General features: G+C 39.3%; 1 protein-coding gene across 2 annotated transcripts in view; it reads left to right on the top strand.

Moving 5' to 3' along the window:
- The window catches only part of LOC139381509 (receptor-type tyrosine-protein phosphatase epsilon-like), a 72,944-nt gene extending 56,170 nt beyond the window's left edge, over window positions 1–16,774 (top strand). For both annotated transcript variants that reach the window (XM_071125114.1, XM_071125115.1), the window contains 16 exons: window positions 677–813; window positions 986–1,076; window positions 1,228–1,304; window positions 1,436–1,472; window positions 1,681–1,778; window positions 2,314–2,433; window positions 2,953–3,116; window positions 8,617–8,752; window positions 8,848–8,997; window positions 9,125–9,218; window positions 9,465–9,541; window positions 9,628–9,762; window positions 11,125–11,250; window positions 11,498–11,649; window positions 13,955–14,090; window positions 14,295–16,774. In XM_071125114.1, coding sequence (XP_070981215.1) covers window positions 677–813; window positions 986–1,076; window positions 1,228–1,304; window positions 1,436–1,472; window positions 1,681–1,778; window positions 2,314–2,433; window positions 2,953–3,116; window positions 8,617–8,752; window positions 8,848–8,997; window positions 9,125–9,218; window positions 9,465–9,541; window positions 9,628–9,762; window positions 11,125–11,250; window positions 11,498–11,649; window positions 13,955–14,090; window positions 14,295–14,369 — 1,805 coding nt within the window. In that variant the 3' untranslated portion in view covers window positions 14,370–16,774. The remainder of the gene's footprint in view (window positions 1–676; window positions 814–985; window positions 1,077–1,227; window positions 1,305–1,435; window positions 1,473–1,680; window positions 1,779–2,313; window positions 2,434–2,952; window positions 3,117–8,616; window positions 8,753–8,847; window positions 8,998–9,124; window positions 9,219–9,464; window positions 9,542–9,627; window positions 9,763–11,124; window positions 11,251–11,497; window positions 11,650–13,954; window positions 14,091–14,294) is intronic.
- The last annotated feature ends 683 nt before the right edge of the window (window positions 16,775–17,457 follow it).

The raw sequence follows: 17,457 nt of genomic DNA, 5'->3' as shown, positions 1-17,457 counted from the left end.
ATAAAGTCAAGAGAAGAAAAAGCCTGGAAGGAGGAGAGATGACTAGAAACGACTCGGTTTACCATTCTATGTGTGGATTAATTGGAGGAGTAGAGGACCTTGTGCATTTCAGGTAAAATAACAACTCAATGTTTATATCCCAGGACAAATTAACATGCAACAGCAAGCTAGCTAAATTGGGCAAATTAGCTAGCAAGTGCAAGCTAGCTAGCTAGCTAGCTAAATTGCCATAAATGTTTAATGCTTTTCGACCTATCCCCAAATTCATATAATTGGTTCAGAGTTTGTTTTGATATTTGAACCTGTGTGTCGTGATCGCGTTTGACAAAATAAATTTATGCACGATGGCGCACGCACGCAGCCGGTTTGGGTTCCGTGTAAGGGGGAGGGAGGGATGTTCTGTCCTGCGATGGTGAGGTGTGTTATTGTAAGTTATAATGTAACCTCCACATGTAAAGTACAATGTTTAGCAAGTGTGAGTGAGAGTTGAAGACCCAGTCAGTTGTTTTTATGAATCCCTGTATGATGTCACCCTCCTTATGTTCACCTCATCACATTTATTAGGTCATCTACTTTACAAAAGAGAATTGCAGAACTATTATTTCAGTTATATCACAATTATTGTACTGAATGTAAAAACATTGATGTTTACATGTATTTTTTTTTTTTTGCACAGGAGAGCAGACAGTGGTCCTCCTCCCACGATCCCCATCTCCATCCAAGCGTTACTTCCCCATCCCCCTGGACTCGCTAGAAGACCAGTTCCGGATATGCTCGGCAGACGACTGCAAGCTTTTCAGAGAGGAGTTCAATGTGGGTTCCTTTTCATACAACACATAGTAGTCACAGTAGTGTGATACCTTCATTTGTTAATGCTAATAATGTCATGTAGAGTTTATAGTTGTTACATACTATGCTGCATGTATGAGGGTTACATTAATGGCTTCATAGTTTGACCCCCTGTGTTTGTGTTGTGTCTGTGTAGTCACTGCCCTGTGGCTACCAGCACAGCTCCTTTGAGGAGGCTAGCAGGGTGATCAACAGGGACAAGAACAGATATCCAAACATCCTACCGTGTGAGTGATGGAATTGTTATAGGAATACATTTTGCAACCATTAAACCCACTTAAGAGAGATACAAATAAAATAATAACATGTAATGAAATATTTCTAAACAGGATACCTATTTTCCTAGTACAATTTTGTCTCTTTTGACATTTTCAACAGATGACCATTCCAGAGTGTTGTTAACTCAAATCGATGGTTATTCTTGTACGGACTACATAAATGCCTCATACATAGATGTGAGTTATATTTACTATGTATTTCATTCCATCCTATTATAAATCATTTCAATGCATCCAGTGTTACTTCCTTTCTCATTACGGTCTAATAACTACTGTAACTTGTTAAAACACATTTTATTTTTCACCAGGGTTATAAAGAGAAGAAAAAATTCATTGCAGCGCAAGGTAAATAAGCTATGTGCAACATTATTGTAAAATAATATTTATTGTAAAAATGTTTATTGTAAAAATACTGTACTACTAGTGGATTCATTTTTTTCAATGAACTCTTTTATGTAAGTATATGCCATTTTCCAGCACACTAGGCCTACTGTATATCAACAGTATGTCTTCTTACGTCTGTGGTAAGCGTGTCACTCTCTCTTTTCCATAGGCCCAATGCACGACACTGTGGCAGACTTTTGGCGGATGGTTTGGGAACAGAAGACTGCTACTATAGTGATGCTCACTAACCTGAAAGAGAGAAAAGAGGTCTCTCACTTTGGCTGATCCCTTATCTGCTTATACAACCAGTAAAGAATGTCTTCAGATTTGCTAATTGGATCTCGTGTGGAATGATTTGACAGTTCAACATCCTTAGATGTTCTAAAGGGCCTTTACTAGGCCCCTTCTTGTCTTCTCACACCTCAAGGTTATGGGTTTGACCCTTTCCTAACATTCCCAATCCATACAATATGTCACCCCAAATGACTTGGCATCACATTCCATTGAACCTCAAGGGGCTGATCAATAAATAACAAAACAAAGGGTTTAGCGGCACTTAACAATTTGTTGATAAAGTCATCCCAAGGCTTGATTATAATTAGTCTGAGAGTCTCATTAATGATCTACAACATCAGAGTGATTAACTTATTGACTGACAGACTATCACTTCGGTCAACTCTATCACCTGGTCAGTAATATTAATCCCCATGAAAGTCTCTGCCATTCACATTGGTGAAACTATTCAAGTAGTGTCTATTTTGTAATTTTTGCTTTGCTGAATGTCCATTTCACCTCTCTTCAGGACAAGTGTTACCAGTACTGTCCAGACCAGGGCTGTTGGATGTATGGGAATGTGAGGGTGGCAGCAGAGGACTTTACTGTACTGGTGGACTACACCATGCGCAAGTTCTGTGTACAATATGTAAGTGTCATTGTATGTGCCTACATGACAACCCTGCGTATGATCCCTCACTTATAAAACATGATGCTGTGTGAGACTGTGACCAGGTATTTACTATCAGGACTCAGGATAAGACCCAGATGCAGACAGTTCGAATCATAGATGTTTATTACAAATGAGGGTGCTGGCGAACGACAGGTCATGGACAGGCAGAGGTCAGTAATCCAGGGCAGAGTCAGTAATGTACAGAATGGCAGGCAGGGTCAGGGCAGGTAGAATGGTCAAAACCGGAAGATCTAGAAAACAGGGACTAGAGAGAACAGGAGTACGGGAAAAACCACGCTGATAGGCTTGACGAGACAAGACGAACTGGCAACAGACAAACAGAGATCACAGGTATAAATGCACAGGGGATAATGGGGAAAATGAGCGACACCTGGAGGGGGGTGGAGACAAGCACAAGACAGGTGAAATAGATCAGAGTGTGACAATTTGCAGTTTATTATCTAAATGATTGATGTGTTGTCCTGTTGTCAACAGCAGGGGAGTGATGGCCCCAGGGCCCCCTGCCTGGTCACCCAGCTCCACTTCACCAACTGGCCTGACTTTGGGGTGCCCTTCTCCCCCATTGGCATGCTCAAGTTCCTCAAGAAGGTGAAGACGGTCAACCCGTCTTATGCAGGACCCATCGTGGTGCACTGCAGGTACTAAACCAGGGGAGGAGACTGGGGATTGTAACTGGAAATTCATATCTACAGGTTATACTAAATGAAGGCTATAGTGGTTAATATAAATGGTATGATTTGTATAAGTTAACAAGATTATAATGTAAAATCGTTTACTAAAAAAGTATGCCAATCATCTTCCCTTTATTTAGTACTGGTATGGCTGGAATTTCAATGCCTGTGTCATGTCAAATGAAACTACTTTACAAAAGGGCATCATGACCGATCTAAGGGGGCACACGGTACGTGAGGATGGCGGGCAGTCATTTGGAGAATTTTGCATTATTTAAACACCTGAAACAGCATTTTCCTGCAATCTAGAGCGATAATCATTTTTCTTTATTCTATGTATATTTTTGATTAACTCTGGGTAAAAGATTGAAAGGAATGTGATTCTTATACAGTAAATTTAGATTTGCTTGTTTTTTTACCCCCTCCTTTTTCGAACATTCTGTTAAAAATCGCGCAACTTTTCAGCGTCCTGCTACTCATGCCAGGAATATAGTATATGCATATGATTAGTATGTGTGGATAGAAAACACTCTGAAGTTTCTAAAACTGGTTAAATCACGGCTGTGACTATAACAGATTGTGTGTTTCATTGAAAAACGCAAGAAAAACTGCTCTCTGAAAGCTAAAAATAATTTCCATAAGTCACTTCCACGAGTTGTTAAAAGAGGACAAAATTTTATATCGACCTGCATGCAATTCATACAAATTCCACACGATGTCGCCATTGTCGTCATTTTCAATTGAATTAATTGTTGGAAAATCCATCTATCTGGCATCCGTTTCTTCCAGTCTTCACCCGGATGTTGTTAATGAGGACTATGGCAGCCAAGGATTTGCAAGCGAGGAGCTATTGAATATACATCGCCCTGTAATCATTTTGATAGATTATAAACGTTTACTAATACCTAAAGTTGGATTACAAAAGGATTTCGAAGTGTATTGTGAAAGTTTATCGTCGACTTTTTTATTTTAAAAAAATGACGCAGCGTTTAAAAACGATGTTTTTTTCTGAATGACACAGCTTCCATACAAAGCTATTTTGGGTATATATGGACCGATTTAAACGAAAAAAAGACCCAATAGTGATGTTTATGGGGCATATAGGAGTGCCAAGAAAGAAGCTCGTCAAAGGTAATGAATGTTTTATATTTTATTTCTGCGTTTTGGGTAGCGCCGGCTACCGCAAAATCTGTTGTTTACGTGTCGTGCTGGTATTTTGGGGGCTGCATGCTATCAGATAATAGCTTCTCATGCTTTCGCCGAAAAGCATTTTAAAAATCTGACTTGCTGGCTAGGTTCACAACGAGTGTAGCTTTAATTCAATACCCTGCTTGTGAATTTTGATCAAGGTTTGAGTTGTAACGAGTACATTTAGCATTTAGCGTAGCGCATTTGCATTTCCAGGTGCCTACTTGAGACGTCTGCGTCTCAAGTAGGATCAAGAAGTTAAGTTCTACCCACATTGCCAGCAGGCATGCCAGCTAAGATAGTTAGACAAGCTAGCTACTCTAACTTGATAGCCTGAAATGACTTCTTGGTAGCTAGTTATGCAGTTGGTGGATTGGGAACCTATCTGAGCTAGATAAAGCCAACTTCATAAAATTGCTGGTTGGCTAGTAATATTTCTATATAACGTTGAAGTCAGAAGTTTACATACACATTAGCGAAATACATTTAAACTCAGTTTTTCACAATTCCTGACATTTAAACCTAGTAAAAAATCCCTGTCTTTGGTCAGTTACCACCACTTCATTTTAAGAATATGAATTGTCAGAATAATAGTGATAATGATTTATTTCAACTTTTATTTATTTCATCACATTCCCAGTGGGTCAGAAGTTTACATAAACTCAGTTAGTATTTGGAAGCATTGCATTGAAATTGTTTAACTTGGGTCAAACCTTTTGGGTAGCCTTCCACAAGCTTCCCACATTAAGGTGGGTGGATTTTGGCCCATTCCTCCTGACAGAGCTGGTGTAACTGAGTCAGGTTTGTTGGCCTCCTTGCTCGCACAAAATATTTTCAGTTCTGCCCACATATTTTCTATGGGATTGAGGTCAGGGCTTTGTGATGGCCACTCCAATACCTTGACATTGTTGTCCTTAAGCCATTTTTCCATAACTTTGGAAGTGTGCTTGAGGTCATTGTCCATTTGGAAGACCCATTTGTGACCAAGCATTAACTTCCTGACTGATGTCTTGATGTTGCTTCAATATATCCACATCATTTTATTTCCTCATGATGCCATCTATTTTGTGAATTGCACCAGTCTCTCCTGCAGCAAAGCACCCCCACAACATGATGCTGCCACCCCTGTGCTTCACGGTTGGGATTGTGTTCTTCGGCTTGCAAGCCTCACCCTTTTTCCTCCAAACATAATGATCGTCATTATGGCCAAACAGTTCTATTTTTGTTTCAGGACATTTCTCCAAAAAAATACAATATTTGTACCCATGTGCAGTTGCAAACCGTAGTCTGGCTTTTTTTGGGCGGTTTTGGAGCAGTGGCTTCTTCCTTGCTGAGCGGCCTTTCAGGTTATGTCGATTATAGGACTCGTTTTACTGTGGATATGGATACTTTTGTACCTGTTTCCTCCAGCATTTTCACAAGGTCCTTTTCTGTTGCTCTGGGATTGATTTGCACTTTTCGCACCAAAGTACGTTCATCTCTAGGAGACAGAAGGCGTCTCCTTCCTGAGCGGTATGATGGCTGTGTGGTCCCATGGTGTTTATACTTACTTACTATTGTTTGTACAGATGAACATGGTACCTTCATGTGTTTGGAAATTGCTCCCAATGATATACCAGACTGAGGTCTGAGGTCTTGGCTGATTTCTTTAAATTTTCCCATGATGTCAAGCAAAGAGGCACTGAGTTTTAAGGTAGGCCTTGAAATACATCCACAGGTACACCTCAAATTGACTCAAATTATGTCAATTAGCCTATCAGAAGTTTCTAAAGCCATGACTTCATTTTCTGGAATTTTCCAAGCTGTTAAAAGGCACAATCAACTTAGTGTATGTAAACTTCTCACCCACTGGAATTGTGATACAGTGAATTATAAGTGAAATAATCTGTCTTTAAACAATTGTTGGAAAAATTACTTGTGTCATGCGCAAAGTAGATGTCCTAACCGACTTGCCAAAACTATAGTTTGTTAACATGAAAATTGTGGAGCGGTTGAAAAATGAGTTTTAATTATTCCAACCTAAGTGTATGTAAACTTCCAACTTCAACTGTGTCTATATATTTTTTTTGGGGGGGGCTAAAATTATACATGGCCAAAAATATGTTGACACCACTTTACATTAGTGGATTCTGCTATTACAGCCACACTTGTTGCTTACAGGTGTATAAAAACTAGCACACCGCCATACAGACATTGGACGTAGAATGGTCCGTACTGAAGAGCTCTGACTTTCAACATGGCACCATCATAGGATGCTAGCTTTCAAACAAGTTCGTCAGTTCGTCAAATTTCTGCCCTGCTACAGCTGTCCCGGTCAACTGTAAGTGCTGTTATTGTGAAGTGGAAATGTCTAGACGCAACAATGACTCAGCCATGGAGTGTTAGGCCACACAAGCTCACAGAACGGGACCGCTGAGTGCTGAACCGCGCAGGATGTGCCTGCAGGAAGGGTACCACAGTAAGGAGGAGGATGTCTTCCCTGTATTTCACAGCGTTGAGATTACCTGCAAATACAACAAGCTCAGTCCGATGATGCCGTGACACACCGCCCCATACCATGACGGGCCCTCCACCTCCAAATCGATCCCTCTCCAGATTACAGGCCTCAGTGTAACGCTCATTCCTTCGACGATAAACGTGAATCCGACCATCACCCCTGGTGAGACAAAACCGCGACTCGTCAGTGAAGAGCACTTTTTGCCAGTCCTGTCTTGTCCACCGACGGTGGGTTTGTGCCCATAGGCGACGTTGTTGCCGGTGATGTCTGGTGAGGACATGCCTTACAACAGGCCTACAAGCCCTCAGTCCAGCCTCTCTCATCCTATTGCGGACAGTCTGAGCACTGATGGAGGGATTGTGCGTTCCTGGTGTAACTCGGACAGTTGTTGTTGCCATCCTGTACCTGTCCGGCAGGTGTGATTTTCGAATGTACTGATGCTGTACAGGTGTTGTTACACATGGTCTGCCACTGTGAGGATTATCAACTGTCCGTCCTGTCTCCCAGTACCGCTGTCTTAGGTGTCTCACAGTATTGACATTGCAATTTATTGCCCTGGCCACACAGTCCTCATACCTCCTTGCAGCATATCTAAGGCTATTTCACGCAGATGAGCAGGGACCCTGGGCATCTTTCGTTTGGTGTTTTTCAGAGTAAGTAGAAAGGCCTCTTTAGTGCCCTAAGTTTTCATAACAGTGACCTTTATTGCCTACCGTCTGTAAGTTTTTAGTGTCTTAACGACCGTTCCACAGGTGCATGTTCATTAATTGTTTATGGTTCGTTGAACAAGCATGGGAAACAGTGTTTAAACCCTTTACAATGAAGATCTGTGAAGTTATTTGGACTTTTACGAATTATCTTTGAAAGATTTTCTACTTTGTCGAATAGTGAAGACTTAAACTATGAAATACCACACATGGAATAATGTAGTAACCAAAAAAGTGTTAAACATATTAAAATATGTGTTATATTTGAGATTCTTCGAAGTAGCCAACCTTTGCCTCGATGACAGTTTTGCACACTCTTGGCATTCTCTCAACCAGCTTCATGAGGAATGCTTTTCCAACAGCCTTGAAGGAGTTTGCACATATGCTGAGCACTTGTTGGCTGCTTTTACTTCACTCTGCTGTCCAACGCATCCCAAGCCATCTCAATTGGGTTGAGGTCAGGTGATTGTGGAGGCCAGGTTAACTGATGCAGCACTCCATCGCTCTCCTTTTTTGTCAAATAGCCCTTACTCAGCCTGGAGGTGTGTTTGGTCATTGTCCTGTTGAAAAAAAAATGAAAATAGTAAAAATCCTTGAATGAGTAGATGTGTCCAACATTTTGAATGGTACTGTATACATAAGTATATTTTTTAACAGAACAAATCTGAGGGGGCACCTTCCCCCTATGGGCATGTTGCCTCTGACTACACCACCGAAGTTAGACACTTGCAGGAACAACTGTTGAATCAGGTGTTGGCACTGGGGCTTTGCTTCCTGAATGGGCTTCATTGATTGGTTTCCATCACCGTATGCTGGTATCCCAGACTGCTCTCTGTGTGACTGGCCCTTCAAACACTGTGGATGTTGTTGGCTTGTAGACATGTGGCTTTTTAGAATATTTATTTTGGACATGTTGCAATTTAGCACATTTTAGGCCATACCACAATCAAGATTCCTGTTGCTAACTGAGCCACGGAAATACAGTGCATTATCTTTCAATTGAATCATCTAACTTACCTCAGAGTTCTATGACAATGTAAGGTTCACTATTCTGTCGTCTCTTGTCTTTCCTCAGTGCTGGTGTAGGAAGGACTGGAACATTTATCGTCATAGACGCCATGATTGACATGATGCATGTAGAGCAGAGGCTGGATGTCTTTGGGTTTGTGACCAGAATACGGGAGCAGCGCTCTCAACTCGTCCAGACTGATGTAAGTGTTCCCTGACATGTCAATGTCTTCCTGCAGTACAAACATGCAAAGATGACTCTTTCACCCCATCTCTCACCACTCTGTCTGTATTTCAGATGCAGTACTCATTCATCTATCAGGCTCTGTTGGAGTATTATCTATATGGTGACACAGAGCTGGATGTGTCCTCTCTGGAAGGCCATCTGCAGAAGCTCCACAATACCAGAGCACCCCTCGAAAGGCTGGGCCTAGAAGAAGAGTTCAGGGTAAGGGCCAGTCAAACACTTACTGTATATCTGCTTTCCTAAATTGTGTCACATTTATAGCCACATTCAAATGAGGATAGCCATCTCTCTTAAGTAGTCCTAATTTCACTCCATGTCCTCTCCTCAGAAACTGACCAATGTACGCATAATGAAGGAGAACATGAGGACCGGAAACCTTCCTGCCAACATGAAGAAGAACCGTGTGCTTCAGATCATTCCATGTAAGGAATACTCTGACACTCTTAACTGTTCCATATTACATTACAACGCTACCACCATCAAACTCTTAGTGCTGTATTGATGCTTGATATGAATTCATTTTAGGCCTAAAAACTTTGCCAAGTTAACCCTTTGAAGTTGTCTTAGTTTTTGGAATTAATATACTGTAGTTAAATGACACAAATGACACAAGTAGTTGAACTATTGTTGGAAATAAATGAGTTGTTAAGGTTTTTGCTTTGCCACAGATGACTTCAACCGGGTTATATTGTCAATGAAAAGGGGCCACGAGTTCACGGACTACATCAATGCATCATTTATTGATGTAAGTATTTAGAAGCTCATTTAACTTTCTCCAGAGCCGTTTATGTATTTACGTATATGATGCCCTGAACAGTGTTTTTTTTCCAGGGCTACAGACAGAAGGACTACTTCATCGCTACCCAAGGTCCTCTGTCCCACACGGTGGAGGACTTCTGGAGGATGGTGTGGGAGTACAGGTGTCACTCTATTGTCATGCTCACTGAACTCAAGGAGAGGGAACAGGTACGGATCCCACTGTGGCAAGAGCTAACTACAGCCTAATCAGTAAATAACAGCGGTTATTTTAGCAACAGTCGACAAAATGGTTAAAAGGTTTAAAATACAATTCTGATGAATGCTGCAGTTGGACAATGGATGACGATCCTCTGAACTTCTTGCGTTTTTAAAATCTTATATTAATGGAATTATAGCACATAACACATTGTACTGGCACATACATAATGACATGGACTCAGAACATCCAATTTTGTTGTTTCTCTATGAACAATTGTAATTTTAAGAGTGAAAAATAAAAAATGGAGACACAATTTGGGAAAATATATTTTTTAATTATTTTATAGGGCCCCCTCTTACAGTTGTTTATAAAATATAGTGCACTACTTTCTTTTGTGCGTTAAGGACCTGGGGAAGAGTTGCAGGGGAGAGGAGAAGAGAATAATGTGCCTATTTAAAAGCTTGAATTATATATATTTTTTGTAGCATATATATACTTTTTGAAGTAGCTCTCATGCTAGAAAAGGTTGGACACCCCTGCTTTACATTGTTTGAGAGATCAATATCACTATAATCCGAGTGTTCATATTCAGTAATTGCTTTAATTTCAGCACATCTCATTTGTAAAAATGTCAACTTTATTAAATGTTTACTTTTTCATTGTATTCCAACACCATTGTATTCCATTGAGCCCATTTCAGCCATTACTAGAATGTGTTTAACAGGTAATTTCAAATGTTTCCGAGGTCTTAACGTTAATGGGGGAAAAAATGGCACAAGCAAGAGTGGGAAAGAGCCAACAGTGTAAAATGAAAGCAATCAATCCAACGAGATATAAGTGACAAGTCGATTTTGCACCCCTCATATACAGGAAATAGAGCTCCTCAGGTGGGCTGGGCATGCACGTTGCTAGTTAGCTGCCTCTAATAGTGATACACAACATATTTATTTATCTTTTAATTTTTGGGAGGTTAAAATGTTCTATAGTCTTCTACAGAAATGTCCAAGTAGAATTGCCTTATATCATCAGGGTGTCAAATACATTTTGCCCCGTGGGACCACTTTAGTGGTCTGTAAGTCCGCTCAAACATTCCTTGTTGTCAAAATTAGCAAAAACATTTCTATCCATCGTTTTTCTGTATTTTCAATGTGGCCTGACTCTAAGCTTTAATTTTGGGAATTTTTATTAAGCTGAACAGAGAGACTATAAATGTTGATCCATTTTCATTATATTTTATTTTCAACCATTATAATTTCTACACAGTTTCGATTTATTATTAGTCATTTCAATATAGATGTAGGTTGTTTTTCCCACCTGTGGGCTTTATGTTTGACACCCCTGCCTGACATTTATGTGTCACTTTCTCTCAGGACAAATGTTTCCAGTACTGGCCAGCAGAGGGCACTGCGACATTTGAAGACTACACTTTGGAGCTGAAGGGGGATGCCCTATGTGACACTTTCACTCTGAAGGACATGGTGCTCACATATGGACCAGTACGTTTCCTTTACATAAACAAGCACGCGAGCTATCCAATATGGATGTATTTTAAATATATTCTTTGATCTTTATTTTTGTCCTTGAGAATCACTGAGTTTGGTCCTCTAATCAATGGCATTCTGTTATCTAAATGTGTGTCTTATCTTGAAGTGAATTAGTTTAAGTTCATGTTTGGTTTACCTTTATTGTTACCAGGTATACGAATGTATGTAATGATGAATCACATATGTTTCCCATCGCCAGGAAAAACAGTCAAGGCATGTCCGACACTTTCATTTCCACGGCTGGCCTGAGATCGGAATACCGGCAGAGGGAAAGGGAATGATCGACATCATTGCTTCAGTGCAGAGACAGCAACAACAGTCTGGAAACCACCCTATCATAGTACATTGCAGGTAAAGTACATGTACTGTACACACACACCAAATCTGGTAGCCTCATTACTACTGCCCTTTTAATTCTGTAGAGCGCAAGACGTTGAGGGGTGTGGGGGGCTGGGGGTGCAAAGGTGACATGTTGTTGTTTTTTCAGATGGTTATTCTATGGATCATTTAGCTATTGGATGTAGAATTTTGGGACTCCTTTAGGTGTAAAAAAAAAATATCCCAAAATTATTTTCATAAATAGCAAAAAGGACAGTAAAAAAATAAATAATGAAAAAACAAGGTTTAAAAGTATCTGTCCTACAGTATATCTAGGAGATATTTAAAAAAAACACATGAAATATATGTATTTCTTTTTTTTTTACACATATTTATCCCCTTTTTGGGGTAGACACAAAACTACCATCATATTTCATTTGTTTTTTAAAACTGGTACAGGTTACCTTCAGGGGTCGTAGAGCATAGAGTGGTCATAATAGTTTGTAGGTCAAACCATTTGGATGTTACAGACGTTTTTGTGCTAGCTCTACTACTTTTCACCAAAGATGTGAAGTGTACTGGCAGATGCGGTGGATTGAGACACATCCAATGCAACAAAAAAAAATAGCTATATCTCTAGCTTAAACTGACCGATTTTGATGGGGATATATATATTTTTTATGTAACTTCAATTTTTTTGGTAGGTACTACGTCAATTGAATCTAGGGGGTAAAAAACACATTAGGATCATACCAAACACAAAATTATGTTTTAAAGAATATAGATTACTTTTTTTCCATTTTGGTCATGTCAGTTTCAATAAATGGTACATTTAGCCTTTGTAGACTGTTCTACAGGCCAACTCTTTATTACTACTTGTGTGAAAGACTGCTGTGAAAGCTCTGATCAGAACATACGTAGCTCCAGGTGAAGTACTTATCATGCAGCACGGCCCACTGGGATTGATCCAATCCACTGATTCACAGTCAATTAAAACCTCTCAAAGTGAAATCTCCTACGACTCGCGCTTTGATTAATCTGATAGAATGAGCTAACGACAGGAAATGGTGTCATCACTCTCTCGTATTCCTTCATCAGGGCCTGTCTAAAGAGGGGCTTTTTAAAGTTTTTTCTCATCCGTTGGGAATGGGTGCTTGCCCATTACAATCGCCCTCTCTCCTCTCTCGCTCTCACCAGCATTTTAAGCACGGACTCAATCCAAAGAGAGTGAGAGATAGCAGATTTATTAGTGCTACCGTTTGGATTAGTGTCTCTTTAAGGGAGGCTGATTATTAGTACTATTAGTCAAAGGTCACCTTTTCTCCAACTAATTGTTTTCAATACAAATGGGAAAGGATGCCACTGTAAGCTGTTAGGTTTGCAGTATAGCCCTATGGCTAGGGAAGTGGGAGACTAGGAAGGTGTAGATCTAGGAGCTCTACTGTTAGAGATATCTCTTATCAACCTCTAACAAGATACTTTTGTATATATAGTGTATGTGGACACCTCTTTAAATTAGTGGATTTGGCTATTGCAACCACACCCGTTACTGACAGGTATATAAAATCAAGCATCCCGCCATGCAAGCTCCATAGACATACATTGGCAGCAGAATGGCTTTCAACGTGGCACCGTCAAAGGATGCCACCTTTCCAACTGTAAAGTTTGGTGGAGGAGGAATAATGGTCTGGGGCTGTTTTTCATGGTTCGGACTTGGCCCCTTAGGTCTTGGCAACAGTTTGGGAAAGGCCCTTTCCTGTTTCAGCATGCCATTGTCCCCATGCACAAAGTGAGGTCCATGCAGAAATGGTTTGTCGCTCGCTGTGGAAGAACTTGAATGATCCTGCGATGAGCCCTAACCTCAACCCCATGGAACACCTTTGAGTTGTATTGGAACTCCGACTGCGAGCCAGGCTTAATCGGCCAACATCAGTGCCCGACCTCACTAATGCTCTTGTGGCTGAACGGGAAGCAAGTCCCCGCAGCAATGTTCCAACATCTAGTGGAAAGCCTTCACAGAAGAGTTGAGACTGTAATAGCAGCAATGGGGTGACCAATTCCATATTAATGCCCACGATTTTGGAATGAGATCTTCGGCGAAGCGGTGTCCACATACTTTTAGTCGTGTAGTGTAACTTACCTGAATGTTGTGAAATCAGTGCATTGCTTTGGCGCTCAATGCAGCCCACACAGCACGACAGTGAACATGTAGAACCCTAAGGGTGTATGTAATGTAGTATACTCCTTTGATTCACATTCAGTTCTAAGCACATCATTTCAATACCTTCTAATGGTAGTTAGTCGATGATGACGATTCTGTCATGGGTTTATTTCTCAGTGCTGGTGCGGGTCGGACTGGGACATTCATCGCCCTGAGTAATATTCTGGAGCGGGTGAAAGCCGAGGGCCTACTGGACGTGTTTCAGACAGTCAAGAGTTTACGCATGAAGAGACCACACATGGTTCAGACTGTGGTAGGTATTACATATTGTAGCATCAACACATTGTTTGCAATGTTTGGATACAATTTCTATCATAGAGATTTAATGCATGATGGTAGCCTAAATTCATTAAAAGATACAGTATAAAGATGACATATTCAAATGATCTTCAATAGAATGACAATGATGTATTTCAGTGATTTATGTTTGTGTTGTGTGTTTTGTTTGTTGTTTCAGGAACAATATGACTTCTGCTACAGAGTGGTTCAAGATTTTGTTGACATTTTCTCAGACTATGCCAACTTCAAATGACAATATCTGCTACATATACCCATGTATTTTTCCGACAGGCATATACCATTTTGTTAGATCGCTCTTTTTACGCTTTGCACTTAAACACAGTACTTAAACTTATTGTTCCACATTGTAATATATTTGTTTGTATCTCTGTCAGTTTTTTTGTTAGCTCGTTCAAAACAGCCCAAAAGAAAATGTAATATTATGTCTATTTAGTCATGGACTTTTCAACTAGCTTTGTGTCCTGAGTATTTGGATGTCAAACGTTTTGAATTGAAAAGCTAAGACCATTTGATCAAAAATGGGAATGAAGGGTTTATTATGTTAACATTATGTATATACGCTGAGTGTATAAAACATTAAGGACAGCTTCCTGATATTGAGGTGCACCTGGTCAGTCTATGTCATGGAAAGTGCAGGTGTCCTTAATGTTTTGTACACTCAGTGTATATTGATTAACTTATGCATATAATCTGTATCTATTTATATAATGTAGAATTTAATGTACATTTTGAGTATGTTAAAAACATTACCACAAGATTGCCTTTCGTTGCCTGTGGTCTGTACCATAGCTGTGGCACATACTGTGGAAGTCCACAGATTGGACAAAAAAAACTGCTGTTGTGAAGATACACAACCTGCCATAAAAGTTTGTCATTGTATTACTGACCTTACAAGTGACTTAAGTGCCATTTAATATTTGCTGTGTATGACGTTTTTTTTATATCAACAGTATTGTTTTTTTCTTTCTTTCTTTGTGCTACATTGTAGAATAATAGTGAAGACATCAAAACTATAAAATAACACATGGAATCATGTCGTAACCATCAAATCAAAATATATTTGAGATTCTACAACCACCCTTTGCCTTGATGACAGCTTTGCACACTCTTGGAAATCTCAAATATATAATATATTTTTATTTGTTTATTTAACACTTTTTTGGTTACTACATGATTCTATGTGTGTTATTTAATAGTGTTGATGTCTTCACTATTATTCTACAATGTAGAACATAGCACAAATAAAGAAACACCCTGGAATGAGTAGGTGTCTCCAAACTTTTGACTGGTACTGTACATACAGTTGTACTAACTTTTTAAAGGTAGAATATATAGCATTTGTATGCTTTTCAAAATAACTACAGTATATTGGACCTAACATTTCAGCGTTTGCATGAAGCAGTGCCATACAAAGATTGGAAAACTTTTCTGATCAAGAAACAATTGTCAACAAGTGACTTCAACTTCAAGTAGACATAGATAGCTAAGCCAGCAGACTGTCTTTATGTTTTTCAAGACTAAATTAAGAAGATAGATTCCAACAAAATATACATTTTACTGTTTCCATATAGTTAATAAAACAGCCTTCATCTCTGTAATAAACATGATTGGTGTTAAGGGAAATTATTATAATACCAAAAATACATTATTTATTCGGTTTATAGAGTTCTCAACTTGAAAAGTACAATTTAGAAACATGCATCAATTTCCTCTTGATAAGGAGTGTTCAGTCATAGTGCCCTCATATCAATCACTAATTAACTTGATTATTAGTATCATTTAGCAGACACTCTTATACAGAGCAACTTACGGTGCAATTATAGTGAAGTGTGTTGCTCAAGGGCACTTTGACAGTTTTGTCACCTAGTTGCCTCAGGGATTTCAAACCAGTGGTTTTTCAGTTACTAGCCCAACCGCTAGGCAACACGTTCGGCTACCTGCCACCTGGTTATTGACAATAGCAAATTTCAGGATGCTAGTTTCTGGAATTTCAATTTACTGTCATTTACTGTGAAATATATACACAGTATATAAATGTAATTTAACACAAATTTGCATTACTTGGTTACCTGGTTATTAAGTGTTGTTAGGCTATCCTTTTCATACCAAAGGTACATTTATGCATTCATAACCTCTAAGGAGTGGTTATCTGTAGCTCTGTTGGTAGAGGATGGCACTTGCAACGGCAGTATATAAGGGTTCGATTCTCAGGACCACCTGTATGTACTAATAACTGTAAGCTAAATGGCAAACTGTATTAGGTAAATATATAAGGATTGTGTCTTCATTTAGAATCAGTCTTATGTACTGAGTATGAAATTAAGGCTAGTGGTTGCTGTATTGCACAAGCATCTTGTTCCTGTACAGCCTCTTATATTTTTTTACCTTAATTTAACTAGGCATGTTAGTTAAGAATAAATGCTTATTTTCAATGACAGCCTAGGAACAGTGGGTTAACTGCCTTGTTCAGGGGAAGAACAACATATTTTTTACCTTGACAGCTTGGGGATTTGATCTTGCAACCTTTCGGTTACTAGTCCAAAGCTCTACCCACTAGGTTACCTGCCGCCCCAATCATAAGTCTGTATAAAATTTACATTTTTATATTCTGAGTGCAATAAATGCAATGAAAATAAACTAATTTGCCATTCATTTCTGAATATTTGTAAAAGATACATGTTTATCAAACAGTGGAGGCTGGTGGGTGGAGCTATAGGTGGACGAGCTCATTGTAATGGTTGAAATAGAACTAATGGAACGGTATAAAACATTTGGAAACCACAAGTTTGACTCCGTTCCTTTTATTCCATTCCAGCCATTACAATGAGCCTGTCCTCCTATAGCTCCTCCCACCAGCTGCCACTTGTATCAAAGTAACTTTTTTATTGAGACAAATATATTATTTAATTTACAAACATTACATATTTATAATATCTACACTGACGTCACCTCTTAACACATTACGAATTTGTTTGTTTCCATTAAATTCAGTTTGAAGCTTATGCACTAAGCAGGTCCCGTTGGTGACGTTTAGTGTCCATTAGGCACTTAGTGTGTCACACCTGTGGAGAAGGGATTATAATCCTAATGACACAGACTGTTCCATTTCTAACGACCCTTATAAAAAGGGCCCGTGATTATTCCCACCACACTGTAAGAAGGAATAGACCGAACGGACAGTATGTGATTCATTCATATGCCTTCAAGTACATTTAAAATTGTTAACTGATTTATGTGTTGATAATATCTACTAAGTGCATGTTAAATAGGTAACCATTACAAGACAATCCCAAACTATATTTGATTTACGAAAAAATACT

This window comes from Oncorhynchus clarkii, chromosome 23 (genome assembly GCF_045791955.1).
Source record: "Oncorhynchus clarkii lewisi isolate Uvic-CL-2024 chromosome 23, UVic_Ocla_1.0, whole genome shotgun sequence".
NCBI lineage: Eukaryota > Metazoa > Chordata > Actinopteri > Salmoniformes > Salmonidae > Oncorhynchus > Oncorhynchus clarkii.
Note: the sequence above shows the minus strand (reverse complement) of the source record. Positions and strands in the feature narration are given on the sequence as shown.